Source organism: Nyctibius grandis, chromosome 11 (genome assembly GCF_013368605.1).
Source record: "Nyctibius grandis isolate bNycGra1 chromosome 11, bNycGra1.pri, whole genome shotgun sequence".
Classification (NCBI taxonomy): Eukaryota; Metazoa; Chordata; class Aves; order Nyctibiiformes; family Nyctibiidae; genus Nyctibius; species Nyctibius grandis.
Genome location: NC_090668.1, coordinates 2,023,887 through 2,038,638, shown reverse-complemented (window position 1 = coordinate 2,038,638; position 14,752 = coordinate 2,023,887). Strand labels below are relative to the sequence as shown.

Here is a 14,752-nt window from a genome sequence, read left to right as displayed (position 1 = left end):
GGCCCCAAGATGGCGCAGACGGTGAATGTGGGGGAACTGACGCTGCCGCAGCTGGAGCTGCTCAAGGGGCAGCTGGACCAGGTGGGGCCGGGCCGGGGGGGGGATGTGTGGGGCTGGGGGGGCTCTATGGGGCTGGGGCCGGCCGTATGGGGCTGTGTGGGGCTGGGGAAGGGGGTGGGGGGGCGGGGGTGTGTGGGGCTGGGGGGTGAGTTATGGGGCCTGGCTGGGGTGAGGGGGACGGGGAGGGGATGTACTGGGCCAGACTGGGCTGGGGAGGCTGGAGGGGGGATGTGTGGGGCCAGACTAGGCTGGGGGGGTGGGATGCACTGGGCCAGACTGGGCTGGGGAGGCTGGAGGGGCAATGTACTGGGCCAGATTGGGCTGGGGGGGGCAATGTACTGGACCAGACTGGGCTGGGGAGGGGGGATGTACTGGACCAGACTGGGCTGGGGAGGGGGGATGTACTGGACCAGACTGGGCTGGGAAGGGGGGATGTACTGGGCCAGATTGGGCTGGGGGGGGGCAATGTACTGGGCCAGATTGGGCTGGGGGGGGCAATGTACTGGGCCAGATTGGGCTGGGGGGGGCAATGTACTGGGCCAGATTGGGCTGGGGAGGGGGGATGTCCTGGACCAGACTGGGCTGTGAAGCCTGGAGGGGATGTGTGGGGCCAGACTGGGCTGGAGGAACTGGGGGAGGTTACTGGGTCAGACTGGGCGATGAGGAATACTGGGATAGGAACTGGGTGGCTGGACTGGGGGGGTGACAAGGCTGGAACTGACTGGGCGGGGGGTGCCCCAGCCCCGTGTCACTGGGGCTTGGGGACACCCCTGGGCTCTGGGACACCCCCCCCCCCTTGCCTCCCCCAGCCCTGGGACCCCCCGCTCTCACCCCCCTGAGCCCTGGAGCCCCCCCCCTTCACCCCCCCAGCCCTGGGGGGCCCCCCCTTCACCCCCCCCAGCCCCAGGCCCCCCCCGCTGACAGCCCCCCCCCAGGAGGTGGAGTTCCTCTCCTCCTCCATCGCACAGCTCAAGGTGGTGCAGACCAAGTACGTGGAGGCCAAGGACTGTCTCAACGTGCTCAACAAGAGCAACGAAGGCGAGTGGGGTCCATCCCCCCGGCTGGGTCTGGGGGGGCTCTACCGACCCCCCAGGCTGGTCCCCTCCTCCCTGCCCTTGCCAGCCCTGGCTGCTCCCCAAAACTGCTCCTTCCTCCCCCCTACCCTCTCTCTTTCCTTCTTCCCCCCCACTTTCTCTCCTTCCTTCCTTCCTCCCTTCAACCTCTCTCCTTCTTTCCTTCCTCCCCCCTACCCTCTCTCCTTCCTTCCTCCTCCCCAACCTCTCTCCTTCCTTCCTCCCCTCCAGCCTGGCTCCCCCCTCCTTCCCCCCCTCCTTCCCCCCCTCCTTCCCCCCCTCCTTCCCCCCCTCCTTCCCCCCTCCTTCCCCCCTCCTTCCCCCCTCCTTCCCCCCCTCCTTCCCCCCTCCTTCCCCCCTCCTTCCCCCCTCCTTCCCCCCTCCTTCCCCCCTCCTTCCCCCTCCTTCCCCCCTCCTTCCCCCCTCCTTCCCCCCTCCTTCCCCCCTCCTTCCCCCCTCCCCCCAACCCTCACTGATGCACCAAACCACCGCCACCCCCCATGTCCCCTCTTTTGGCCCACGCTCTGGCCCCTCATGCCTGGCTGGGGTGGGGGGGGCGGTGACAGGGGCTGCAGGAGGGGCCCCAGATGTTCCACCCCCCTGCCCAGATGTTGAGCTGCAGCCCCTGGGTCTCCCCTCACACCCCCCTTTTCCTTTCTCACAGGGAAGGACCTGCTGGTGCCGCTCACCAGCTCCGTATCCTTTCCCGCTCCCCAAACTGGTGTCAAACTGCCACCCCCGGCACCCCCTGACCCCCCCCCACCCCGTGTCACCCCCCCACTTTCCCTGACACCCCCCCCCCAGATGTACGTCCCCGGGAAGCTCTCGGACGTCGAGCGCGTCCTCGTTGACGTCGGCACCGGCTACTACGTGGAGAAGGTGACGAAGGGGGGACACACCGTGGGGTTTGGGGGTGCTCGGTGCCTTCCCTGGGGGGCTGCTCCCCATATTTGTGCCCCCCCCCCTTATTTACCCCCCCCCAATTCCTCTCTCCCAGACAGCAGACGACGCCCGCGACTTTTTCAAGCGCAAAATCGATTTCCTCACCAAGCAGATGGAGAAGATCCAACCGGCGCTGCAGGAGAAACACGCCATGAAGCAGGGTAAGCGCCCCCCTCCCTCCCCCTTCTTGGGGGGACCAGCAGCCCCCCCCCCTCCCTGACACCCCCCTGGCCCCCCCATTTCTCTCCCCGCAGCCGTAGTGGAAATGATGAGCCAGAAGATCCAGCAGCTCACGACGCTGGGAGCGGCGCAAGGTGCCACCACCAAGGCGTAGCCTTCGGCCTCGCACGCCAGCGCCGGCGGGGGGGCACGCACAGCCCCCCCCCCCCCCCTTAATCCTAGCTGTCCCCATCCCCCTTCTCCAGGGGCTTTTGCCCCCCCCAGCAGCACCAGGACACCCCCCCCCTCCTCTTTTTTATCTCCCTGCCGCAGCGCGGAATAAACGAGGGACTTCTCGAAGCTGGGGGGCTCTTGGGGACATTTGGGGACATTTATCCTGGGAATCCCCCTGCCCACCCCCCCCAACACCCCCTGGGGCTTTTTAACCCCCCCCCCAGACAAAATAAACCCACATTCCCCCACCCAGAAGAACTTTATTCCCCGTCCAGCCGTGCTGCGCTCCCCCGGCGCGGGGGGGCTGCCTGGTGGCACCCTGTCCCCCATGTGTCGTCCCCCCCCCCCCCAGCCCTGTCCCCTCGCTATGTACATCTATAGGGTCCAACCCCTACGGGGGGTCACCAAGGTCCAGCCCGTGTCCCTCAGGGGCCACACAAAGTGCAATGGGGGCTGGTGTGGCGTGGTGGCACCTTGTCCCCCTGCCCACAGCACAGTCTCTGTGTCCCCTGGCGTGGTGGCACCTTGTCCCCCTGCCTGCAGCGCAGTCTGTCCCCCAGCTTAGCGTCACCTCGTGCCCACGGTGCAGTCTGTGTCCCCCACCTTGGTGTCACCTCGTCCCCCTCCCTGCAGCGCCGTCCCTGTGTCCCTTGGCACAACGTCAGCTTGTCCCCCTGCCTGCAGCACGGTCCGTGTGTCCCCTGGCGTAGTGTCACCTTGTCCCCATGCCTGCAGCACCATCCCTGTGTCCCTTGGCATGGTGTCGCCTCGTCCCCCTGCCCACAGCACAGTCCGTGTCCCTTGGTGTGGTGTCACCTTGTCCCCCTGCCTGCAGCGCAGTCTGTCCCCCAGCTTGCTGTCACCTCCTGCCCACAGTGCAGTCTGTGTGTCCCCCAGCTCGATGTCACCACATCCCTCTGCCCACACCACAGTCTCTGTGTCCCCTGGGATGGTGTCACCACATCCCTCTGCCCACACCACAGTCTCTGTGTCCCCTGGGATGGTGTCACCTCGTCCCCCTGCCTGCAGTGCTGTCCCTGTGTCCCTCAGCTCAGTCACCTCATCCCCCAGCTTAGTGTCACCTCGTCCCCTTGCCTGCAGCGCAGTCCCTGTGTCCCTTGGCATGGTGTCACCTCGTCCCCCTGCCCACAGCACAGTCTGTGTGTCCCCTGGGATGGTGTCACCATGTCCTCGTGCCTGCAGCACAGTCCCTGTGTCCCTCAGCTCAGTCACCTCGTCCCCCAGCTTAGTGTCACCTTGTCCCCATGCCTGCAGCAGAGTCCGTGTGTCCCCTGGTGTAGTGTCACCTCGTCCCTATGCCTGCAGCGCCATCCCTGTGTCCCCCAGCTCGGTGTCACCTCGTCCCCCTGCCTGCAGCTCAGTCTGTGTGTCCCCTGGTGTGGTGTCACCTCATCTCCATGTGTCCCCCACCTCGGTGTCACCTCGTCCCTCTGCCCCCAGCACGGTCCGTGCATCCCGTGGCATGGCATCACTTTGTCCCCCAGCTCGGTGTCACCTTGTCCCCCTGCCTGCAGCGCAGTCTGTGTGTCCGCTGGCGTGCTGTCACCTTGTCCCCCAGCTTAGTGTCACCTCATTCTCCTGCCCACAGCAGAGTCCGTGTGTCCCCTGGTGTGGTGTCACCTTGTCCCTGTGCCCGCAGCTCAGTCTGTGTGCCCCTTGGCACACTGTCACCTCATCACCCTGCCTGCAGCACAGTCTGTGTGTCCCCTGGCATGGTGTCACCATGTCCTCGTGCCTGCAGCACAGTCCCTGTGTTCCCCAGCTCAGTCACCTCGTCCCCCTGCCCACAGTGCAGTCCCTGTGTCCCTCAGCTCAGTCACCTCGTCCCCCAGCTCAGTGTCACCTTGTCCCCATGCCCGCAGCAGAGTCCGTGTGTCCCCTGGTGTAGTGTCACCTCGTCCCTATGCCTGCAGCACCATCCCTGTGTCCCCCAGCTCGGTGTCACCTTGTCCCCCTGCCTGCAGCGCAGTCCATGTGTCCCCTGGCGTGCTGTCACCTTGTCCCCCACCTTAGTGTCACCTCATTCTCCTGCCCACAGCAGAGTCTGTCTGTCCCCTGGTGTGGTGTCACCTTGTCCCTGTGCCTGCAGCTCAGTCTGTGTGCCCCTTGGCACACTGTCACCTCATCACCCTGCCTGCAGTGCAGTCTGTGCGTCCCTTGGCACGGTGTCACCTCGTCCCCCTGCCTGCAGTGCAGTCTATCTGTCCCCCACCTTGGTGTCACCTCGGCCCCCTGCCCCCAGCACGGTCTGTGCATCCCTTGGCACAGCAGCGTCACCTCATTCCCCTGCCTGCAGCAGAGTCCATGTGTCCCCTGGCGTGGTGTCACCTTGTCACCTCATCCCCCAGCTTAGTGTCACCTTGTCCCCGTGCCCGCAGCTCAGTCCCTGTGTCCCTTGGCACGGTGTCCCCTCGTTCCCCTGCCCGCAGCGCAGTCCTTGTGTCCCCTGGCGTGGTGTCACCTTGTCCCCATGCCCGCGGCGCTGTCCCTGTGTCCCTTGGCAGTGTCACCTCATCCCCCTGCCTGCAGCACAGTCTGTGTGTCCCCTGGCATGGTGTCACCTTGTCCCCGTGCCTGCAGCAGAGTCCGTGTCCCCCTTGGCACGCTGTCCCCGTGTCCCCCTGCCTACAGCATGGTCCGTGTCCCCTGGCGTGGTGTCACCTTGTCCCCCACCTTGGTGTCACCTCATCACCCTGCCCGCAGCACAGTCCATGCATCCCTTGGCGTGGCGTCACCTCGTCCCCCTGCCTGCAGCGCAGTCCGTGTGTCCCCTGGCGTGGTGTCACCTTGTCCCCCACCTTGGTGTCCCCTCGTCCCCCTACCCCCAGCACGGTCCACGCGTCCCTTGGCGCAGCGTCACCTTGTCCCCCAGCTTAGTGTCACCTTGTCCCCGTGCCTGCAGCAGAGTCCGTGTCCCCCTTGGCACGCTGTCCCCATGTCCCCCTGCCTACAGCATGGTCTGTGTCCCCTGGCACGGTGTCACCTTGTCCCCCGCCTTGGTGTCACCTCGTCCCCCTGCCCCCAGCACGGTCTGTGCATCCCTTGGCGTGGCATCACCTCATCCCCCTGCCTGCAGCAGAGTCCGTGTGTCCCCTGGCGTGGTGTCACCTTGTCACCTCGTCCCCCAGCGTAGTGTCACCTTGTTCCTGTGCCCGCAGCAGAGTCTGTGCATCCCTTGGCACGCTGTCCCCTCGTCCCCCTGCCTGCAGCACAGTCCGTGTGTCCCTTGGCACGGTGTCACCTCATCCCCCTGCCCACAGCGCTGTCCCCTCATCCCCCTGCCTGCAGCACAGTCCGTGTGTCCCCTGGCCTGGTGTCACCTTGTCCCCCAGCTTAGTGTCACTTTGTGCCCGTGCCTGCAGCTCAGCCCATGTGTCCCTTGGCACGGTGTCACCCCGTCCCCCTGCCCGCAGCAGCGTCCGTGCGTCCCTTGGCGCGCTGTCCCCTCGTCCCCCTGCCCGCAGCGCCGTCCCTGTGTCCCCCCTCGTGTCCCCCCCCCCTCAGCGCACGAAGAGGGGCTTGTGTACGCGCTTGTGCCGGTTGAGCGTGGCGCTGCGGGCGAAGCTCTCCCCGCACTCCACGCAGATGTAGGGCTCGTGCCCGTGAGCCTGCGCCCGGTGCCGCTCCAGCTCGCCGCCGTCCCCGCAGCTCTGCCCGCACTCGGGGCACGCCGCCCCTTGGCCCCGCGGTGCCGCCGCTGCCGCCGCCGCGTGAACCCGCTGGTGCTTGAGCAGGTTGGTGCTCTGGGCGAAGCCCCTCCCGCACTGCCCGCACCGGTGGGGCCGCGCGCCCGAGTGGGTACGTTGGTGCTTGATGAGGTTCTTGCTCTGCGTGAAGCTCTTCCCGCACTGCCCGCAGCTGTAGGGTTTCTCCCCGGTGTGGATCCGTTGATGCTGGATGAGGTTCGAGCTCCAACTGAAGCTCTTCCCGCAGTCCCCGCACCGGTACGGTTTCTCCCCGGTGTGCGTCCGCCGGTGCTGAACCAGGTGGGAGTTTTGGCTGAAGCTTTTGCCGCACTCCCCGCACGTGCTCGGCCGCTCCCCGGTGTGAGTCCGCTGGTGCCGCAGCAGCTTCGACCAGTGGCTGAAACTCTTCCCGCACTCGTTACAGATAAACGGCCGCTGACGCCCACCCCGGTGGCGCCCACCGCCCCCGATGCTTTCCCCTCCTTCCTCTTCCTCGCCGTAAACTCCGGCCGAGGTCGCGGCGGAGGAGCTGGGCTGCCCGCCACGTTTTTTGGGTTTGGGGGCCAGGGGGCTGTGGGGGATGACGGTCTGGATGATCTCGTGGGGCAGCACCTCGTCCTCGCAGTCGCTCACGATGCCGTCGTCGGCTGCGGGAGGGGAGAGGCTGGGGAGGGGGCTGGCACCCCCCTGGGCTCAGGCATCCCCCCCCAGGCTGGGTCCCCCCACCCAGGGATGAGTGTCTCCCCCCAGGCTGGGTCCCCTCCCACCCAGGGATGCATCCCCCCACCCAGAGATGGGTCCCTCCCCCCCCAGGGATTGGTCCCCCCCCCTCCATATTGGGTCCTCTCCCACCCAGGGATGGGTGTCCTCCCCACCCAGGGATGGGTTGTCCCCACCCAGGGATGGGTCCCCCCCAGGATGGGTCCCTTGCCCCCCCAGGGAGGGGTCCCCTCCTCCAGCATGGGTCCCCTCCCCACCCAGGGATGGGTCCCCCCCTCCCAGGGAGGGGTCCCCCCCTCCAGGATTGGGTCCCCTCTCACCCAGGGATGGGTGTCCCCACCCAGGATGGGTCCCTCCCCACCCAGGGATGGGTCCCCCCCCTCCCCAGCCCACCCTCCCCCGCTCCTCACCGATATAGACCCTCCGCACCATGTCCCCCTCATCCGAGTCGTGCAGCTCCACCACGCAGGGCTCCTCCTGCTCCATGGGGGCGGCCGGGGGATCCCGGGGTCCTGGGGTGGGGGTGGGGGGACAGCGGGGAGCCCTGAGCACCCCCCACCGACCTGGGGACCCCCCCTACACCCCGAGACCCTCCCCCTCAGGCTCCTGAACCCATCCCCAATTCCTCTGGATCATTTGCATCTCGTTTCGTGTTGCCCCAGGGCCACGCTGGAGCGTTGCTGGCGGGGCAGATCCCTTTGTGCCCCCCCCAAGGTCCCTTCATGCCACCCCAAATCCCCTTATGCTGCCCCATATCCCTCTGTGCCCCCCCAAAATCCCTCTGGGCCTCCCCAATCCCTCTGTTCCACCCCAAATCCCCTCGTGCCCCCTGAAATCCCCTTGTGCCCCCCCAATTCCTCTGTGCCACCCAAAATCCCTCTGTGCTGCCCCCAAATCCCTTTGTGTGACCCCAAATCCCTTTGTCTCCCACCAAAATCCCTCTGTGCCACCCCCAATCCCTCTGTGGCCCCCCCAAATCCTTTCGTATCCCCCCAAATCCCTATATGCCCTGCCAAAATCCCTCTGTGCCACCCCAAAATCCCCTTTCCCCCCCAATCCCCTTGTGCCCCCCCAAAATCCCCTTGTGCTGCTCCTAAATCCCTCTGTGTGACCCCAAATCCCTTCGTGCCCCCCCAATCCCTTTGTGCCACCCCAAATCCCTTTGTGCCCCCCCACTCCTTCTGTGTGACCCCAACTCCCTTCGTGCCCCCCCAATCCCTCTGTGTGACCCCAAATCCCTTCGTGCCACCCCTAATCCCCTTGTACCACCCCAAATCCCTTCGTGCCCCCCCACTCCCTCTGTGTGACCCCAACTCCCTTCGTGCCCCCCCAATCCCTGTGTGACCCCAAATCCTTTCGTGCCACCCCAAATCCCTTCGTGCCCCCCCAATCCCTCTGTGCCACCCCAAATCCCCTTGTACTGCCCCTAAATCCCTCTGTGTGACCCCAAATCCCTTTGTGCCCCCCCAATCCCTTTGTGGCCCCCCAAATCCCTTTGTGCCACCCCCAATCCCTTCGTGCCCCCCCCCAAATCCCTCTGTGGGACCCCAAATCCCTTCGTGCCCCCCAAATCTCTCTGTGCCCCCCCAAATCCCTTCGTGCCCCCCCCAACCCCTCGGCACCCCCCGTTTCCCCCCCCCCCCCCCCGCAGTACCTGGGCTCCTGGGGGTGTCGGGGGATCCCGCTGCTGCTCCAGACGCAGCCCCTGAGATCTGGGGGGGGACACACACACACAGACACAACCGGTCACATTCCCACAACTGGGGGGGGGGCACTTGGCCCCCACCCCATGAATCTGCCCCCCCCCAGCTGCCCCCCACCCCCAGGAATGGGGGGGCTGCACCCCCCCCAGCCCCTGCGCATCCCCCCCCATCCCGGGGTGCCCTCCCCGCTTTACCGATGGCCGACCCCCCCCCCCACCCCGGCGGGGTCCTGCAGCACCGGGGGGGGGGTTGGATCGATCCCGGGGGGGGGTCCCGGTGGGCACGGGGCGGGGGGGGCGGGCGGCGGCCGGGGCCATCTTGGCTGGGGAGGGGGGTGGGACCCCACATTGGGGGGGTTTGGGGGTGCGCAGGGACCCCCCCCCGAGCATCCCCGGGGCCGGGAGGGGCGGCCCCAAACGTGTCCCCCCCCCCCGCCCCCGGCGCTCACAGGCCCCGGCGCGGCGGCGCCTCCGCAGCTTCCGCCGCCCGCCCGGCCCGAGGGGGCGGGGGCTCCGCGGGGCCCGGCCCCGGGGGGGGGAGCTGGGGGGGGGTGGGATACCGAGAGGGGGAACAGGGGGGCTGTGTGGGGGGGTGGGACACCGGGGAAGGGGGGCGAGGGGTTGGGGGGGGGGGTGGGATACCGGGGAGGGGGGAGTGAGGGGCTGGGGGGGGGCCGGGACCCCGCGGAGGGTGGAGACGGGGGGCACAGGGGGGCTGGGGGGGGGTGAGACCCCAGGGTGGGGGGGCGAGGGGCTGGGGAGGGCCAGGACCCCGGGGGGGGGGCCGAGGGGCTGGGGGGGGGGGTGAGACACCGGGGGGGGGTGCGAGGGGCTGAAGGGTGGCCGGGACCCCGCGGAGGGTGGAGACGGGGGGGCACAGGGATCACGGAGGGACCCCCCCCCGGTGCAGGGGGCTCCGAGCCCCCCAAAACTGCCTGTACCCCCCTCCTGGGGGGCCCGGAGCCCCCCAAAAGTCCTTGCCCCCCCCCCCCAGGGTGCTTCGTTCACCCCAAAAGTGGCTGTAACCCACCTCCTGGGGTGCCCAGTGCCCCCCCCAGACCTGCCCAGTGGCCCTCCAGGTTGCCCAGTGCACCTCAAAGCTGCCCAGTGCCCCCCCCAAACATGGCTAATGCCCCCCCAAAGGGTCCCGGAGCCCCCCCAAACGTGCCCAGTGCACCCCAAAGCTGCCCAGTGCCCCCCCCAAACATGGCTAATGCCCCCCCCAAGCTGCCCAGTGGCCCCCCAAACGTGCCCAGTGCCCCCCCAGAGATACCCAGTGGCCCCCCAGGTTGCCCAGTGCACCCCAAAGCTGCCCAGTGCCCCCCCCCCGGAGGACCCTGCCTCACCCTCCCCCCCACCCCAAATGCTTGGGGCACCCAGAGCCCAAATGCCCCCCCCCGGGGTGTCGGGGAGTGCCGGGTCCCCTCCCAGGGACCCCCCCAACCCCGAGACCCCCCCCAGCTCTGCCCACCAGCACTCGGGGTCCTGCACAGGTGGGGGGTTTGGGGGGGCCCTGGGACCCTTTGGGGGCCGGAGCCGCTTCCCACATGTTGGGGGGGCAAATGGGGTGGGGGGGGGCCAAGCTGAGGCCCCCACCCATGTTTTTGGGGGGCAAATGGGGTGGGGGGGGCAATCTGAGCCCCCCACCCATGTTTTGGGGGGGGAAAGAGGGTGGGGGGGGCCAAGCTGAGCCCCCCACCCATGTTTTTGGGGGGCAAATGGGGTGTGGGGGGGCCAAGCTGAGCCCCCCACCCATGTTTTGGGGGGGGAAAGAGGGTGGGGGGGGCCAAGCTGAGCCCCCCACCCATGTTTTTGGGGGGCAAATGGGGTGTGGGGGGGCCAAGCTGAGCCCCCCACCCATGTTTTGGGGTGGAGAAAGGGGTTTCACAGCATCACCCCGGGGGGGGGAACACGGTCACTGCAAGGCCGATGCAGCCCCCCCCCAGTCTCCCGCCTTTGCCCGCCTCCCCCCAACCCCCATCCTTTATCCTTGCCTCAGTTTCCCCCCAAAAACCCCATTTATTGGGGGGGGGGCCGCAATACCGGATCCGCAAGGCACAAAGGAAAACCGAAGCGTCAGGGACCCCCCCCCTAAATCCACCCCCGCTCCCCGGCCCCACACCAACAGCACCCCATTTTTTTTTAGTGGGGGGGCAACCCCAAAGCCAGCGACTCCCCCATATCCCCCCCCCCCAAAAAAATAACCCACCACCGGCCTCCGACTCACCTCTCCGAGGCCGAAGGACGAGGATGGCGCGATGGGATGGGGCTTGGCGATGGGGTTTTTTTTAGGGTGGGGGGGTCCCTGGTGGGGAATTTGGGGGTGAAAAAGCTGGTGTTGGCCCCCCCCCGAGTGAGGTGGGTGTTTTCGGGGCGATGGGGTGACCGGGAAGAGGAAGGTCCCAGCGTCATCCCATTCCCCCGGCCCCGCTGCCGCCAGCTCGAGGCTTTTTAATCCGCTTCGGGGGGATAAAAAATGGGGGTAAAACCTTCAAAAAAAAATAAAGAGGGGGGGGGTCCCCAACCACGACACCCCCAAACCCTACAGCTGAGCCCTGGGGCTGGGTGGGGAGGGTTTGGGGGGGGTCAGCCCCTCCGGTGACGGGAAAATTGGGGATTTGGGGTTGTTTTTTTGTTGTTTTTTTTTAATCCTGGTCCACTTGGAAAATGTTCCCGGGTGGGAGGATTTCGGGGGGGATTTAATGAGGTTGGATTTTTTTTTAGGGGGGGGAAAAAGAGGGGGGAAAAACGTGCAGCCAGAGCCCCCCTAAACCCCCCCCTTGGCTTTGTGTAACGGCTCCAACCCCGCGAGTTTCCCTCCCCCCCGGGGAGAAAAAAAATACGGGTGGAAATTATGCAACGCGCCCGGAATCCGCCCGGCCCCGGGGCTTGGGGTGCCCTCAGCACCCCCCCAGCACCCTGAGCCCCCCCCCGAGCTCCCGAAAGGGGCTGGGGGTGCCGAGGGTGGGGAGCGGTGGGTGCCCGTCCCCCCCCCCCCACACCCCGTGGGTGCCGCGGGGATGTTGGGTGGCACGTGTGGGAAGGTGGCGGCTGGCGGGGGGGGCGTCCCCGCGGGGCACCCCGAGTTGTGGCACCCCGAGTTGTGGCACCTCGAGTTGTGGCACCCCCCGAGCTGTGGCACCCCCCGAGTTGTGGCATCCCAAGTTGTGGCACCCCCTGACTTGTGGCACCCTGAGTTGTGGCACCCCCTGAGTTGTGGCACCCGCAGTTGTGTCACTCCCCGACTTGTGGCACCCCCCGAGCTGTGACACCCTGAGTTGTGGCACCCTGAGCTGTGACACCCCCCGAGTTGTGGCACACCCCGAGTTGTGGCACCCCGAGTTGTGGCACCCCCACAAGCTGCAGCACCCTGAGTTGTGGCACCCCGAGTTGTGACACCCCCCGAGCTGCGGCACCCCAAGCTGTGGCACCCTCTGAGTTGTGGCACCCCGACTTGTGGCACCCCGAATTGTGGCACCCTGAGCTGTGGCACCCCGAGTTGCGGCACCCTGAGTTGCGGCACCCTGAGTTGTGGCAGTCTGAGCTGTGACACCCCGACTTGTGGCACCCCAAGTTGTGGCACCCCCCGACTTGTGACACCCCGAGTTGTGGCACCCCCCGAGTTGTGGCACCCCTCGAGCTGTGACACCCAAGTTGTGGCACCCCGAGCTGTGACACCCCCCGAGTTGTGACACCCCCCGAGTTATGGCACCCTGACTTGTGGCACCCTGAGCTGTGGCACCCTCCAAGCTGCGGCACCCCTCAAGCTGCAGCACCCCGAGCTGTGGCACCCCAAGTTGTGGCACCCCCTGAGTTGTGGCACCCCAAGTTGTAGCACCCCGAGCTGCGGCACAGCTCCTTCCCATGGCATCATCGTCGTCACCGGGATGGTGCCACCACCCGCCATCGCCACCGCCTTGTCCCCCGGGGGTGACGCCACGGGGGTGTCCCCAGAACCACGCGGCAGGGACGGTGCTCAGCAAGCGCCGCTGCTCGGGGACCTTTATTGAGCTCGGTGGCAGATCCACGTGTGTCCCCCCCCCAACCCTCTGTCCCCCCCTCCCGGCTTCTGGGGTGCAGACCCCAACCCCAGCCCCAGGTCCCAGCTGCCACAGTCCCCAGCCCTCGCCAGGGCGATGCTGGTCACCCCCTTGGTGGGGATGCGCCCCGAAAGCCACCCCCATCCCAGCGTCCCCATGCCAGCATCCCCATCCTGGTGTCCCCATCTCCATCCCAGCGTCCTCATTCCAGTGTCCCCATCCCCATCCCACTGTCCCCATCCCAGTGTTCCCATCCTGGTGTCCTCATCCTGGTGTCCCCATCCTGGTGTCCCTATCTCAGTTTCCCCATCCCTATCCCAGCATCCCCGTCCCAACATCCCCATCCCCATCCCAATGTCCCTGTCCCCATCCCAACAACCCTATCCCAGTGTCCCCATCCTGGTGTTCCCACCCTTGTGTCCTCATCCCCATCCCAATGTCCCCATCCCCATCCCAACGTCCACATCCCCATCCCGACATCCCCATCCCAACGTCCCCATCCCCATCCCAGTGTCCCCATCCCTATCCCAATGTCTCCATCCTGACGTCCCCATCCCCATCCCAATGCCCCCATCCCCGCGTCCTCATCCTCATCCCCATCCCAGTTTCCCCATCCCTATCCCAATGTCTCCATCCTGACGTCCCCATCCCCATCCCAATGCCCCCATCCCCACGTCCCCATCCCCATCCCAACGTCCCCATGCCCATCCCAATGTACCCATCCCGACATCCCCAACCCAACGTCCCCATCCCCACCCCAACGTCCCCATCCCAGTGTCCCCATCCTGGTGTTCCCATCCTTGTGTCCTCATCCCCATCCCAACATCCCCATCCCAATGTCCCCATCCCCATCCCAACATCCCCACCATCACGCGACGTGAAGCTTCTGGTGCCTGCGGAGCTGGGCTTTGTGGCGGAAGGCGTCGCCGCACTCCCCGCACACGTAGGGTCTCTCGTCGCTGTGGGTGCGCCGGTGCCGGATGAGGTTGGAGCTGACGCTGAAGCGCTTCCCGCACTCCCCGCACGCGTAGGGTTTCTCGCCCGTGTGGGTCCGCTGGTGCTGGATGAGGGCCGAGCTCTCGCTGAAGCGTTTCCCGCAGGCGCCGCAGCCGTAGGGTTTCTCGCCCGTGTGGATGCGGCGGTGGGTGACCAGGTTGGAGTTTTGGCTGAAGCCTTTGCCGCACGCGCCGCACGTGTAGGGCTTCTCGCCCGTGTGGGTGATTTGGTGCCGCGCCAGGTCCGAGCTGCGGCTGAAACCTTTCCCGCACTCGCTGCAGATGGTGGGGCGCAGGCGGCCCCCCCGTAACCCCAGCAGCTCCTTCAGGGGGCCCAGACCCCCCGCGTGTCCCGGGGCTGCGGCCGCTTGACGTGTCGGTGCTTTCCGGCGCGGTCTGGCCGGGCGGGCGGGCGGCTCCGTGCTGGGTGGGCTGGGGTGGGCTGTGGGGAGAGGAGAGCTGGGCACCGGCGGGGTGGTGTGGGGACAGGTGGCACCAAGGGCATCCTCTGTCCCTTCTCCATCCCATTTGTCCCTGCTCTGTCCCCTCTCCAGCCCTTTTCCACCTGCTCCATCCCCATTGTCCCCTCTGTCCCCTCTCCTTCCCCACTGTCCCCTCTCCATTCCCGCTGTCCCCTCTCCATCCCTTTTCCACCTTCTCCATCCCCATTGTCCCCTCTGTCCCCTTTCCATCTCCATTGTCCCCTCTCCGTCCCTACTGTCCCCTCTCCATCCTCACTGTCCCCTCTCCGTCCCTTTTCCACCTTCCCCGTCCCCTCTGTCCCTTCCCCAGCCCCTCTGTCCCTTTCCCTTCCCCTCTGTCCCTTCCCCATCCCTTTTCCACCTTCTCCAACCCCATTGTCCCCTTTGTCCCTTCTCCATCCCATTTGTCACTGCTCCGTCCCCTCTGTCCCTTCCCTGTCCCCTCTGTCCCTTCCCCAGCCCCTCTTCCCCTTCTCCACCCCTCTTCCCCTTCTCCATCCCTCTTCCACCTTCTCCATCCCCATTGTCCCCTCTCCATCCCCATTGTCCCCTCTCTCCCCTCTCCATCCCCGCTGTCCCCTCTCCGTCCCTTTTCCACCTTCTCCATCCCCTCTGTCCCTTCTCCATCCCCTCTGTCC

General features: G+C 66.8%; 2 protein-coding genes across 3 annotated transcripts in view; one reads left to right on the top strand and one right to left on the bottom strand.

The window, feature by feature from the left end:
- PFDN5 (prefoldin subunit 5) lies at positions 1 to 2,594 on the top strand. Of its 2 annotated transcripts, none has more exons than XM_068410579.1 (6): positions 1 to 81; positions 1,029 to 1,098; positions 1,798 to 1,829; positions 1,938 to 2,012; positions 2,131 to 2,236; positions 2,330 to 2,594. In XM_068410579.1, the coding sequence occupies exons 1-6, from the start codon at positions 10 to 12 to the stop codon at positions 2,407 to 2,409; spliced, it is 435 nt and encodes a 144-aa protein (XP_068266680.1). In that variant the 5' UTR covers positions 1 to 9; the 3' UTR covers positions 2,410 to 2,594. The 2 variants fall into 2 exon arrangements, with proteins under 2 accessions (XP_068266680.1, XP_068266679.1); XM_068410578.1 differs by having other exon boundaries at positions 996 to 1,098.
- A 3,395-nt stretch (positions 2,595 to 5,989) lies between these two features.
- Positions 5,990 to 14,752, bottom strand: part of SP7 (Sp7 transcription factor) — a 166,544-nt gene continuing 157,781 nt past the window's right edge. Inside the window, exons 2-6 of the mRNA XM_068410703.1 lie at positions 13,510 to 13,930; positions 10,825 to 11,056; positions 8,550 to 8,607; positions 7,306 to 7,407; positions 5,990 to 6,822 (exon numbers count right to left, since the gene is read on the bottom strand). Coding sequence (XP_068266804.1) covers positions 5,990 to 6,822; positions 7,306 to 7,407; positions 8,550 to 8,607; positions 10,825 to 11,056; positions 13,510 to 13,930 — 1,646 coding nt within the window. The remainder of the gene's footprint in view (positions 6,823 to 7,305; positions 7,408 to 8,549; positions 8,608 to 10,824; positions 11,057 to 13,509; positions 13,931 to 14,752) is intronic.

What these genes read in the sequence shown, in the direction of transcription:
- PFDN5 (XM_068410578.1), top strand. Translation starts at nt 10, where the DNA reads ATGGCGCAGACGGTGAATGTGGGGGAACTGACGCTGCCGCAGCTGGAG. An exon ending in GCTCAACAAGAGCAACGAAG is followed by an intron (nt 1,099 to 1,797) that starts GCGAGTGGGGTC and finishes CCTTTCTCACAG; the next exon opens with GGAAGGACCTGCTGGTGCCG. An exon ending in GAAACACGCCATGAAGCAGG is followed by an intron (nt 2,237 to 2,329) that starts GTAAGCGCCCCC and finishes CTCTCCCCGCAG; the next exon opens with CCGTAGTGGAAATGATGAGC.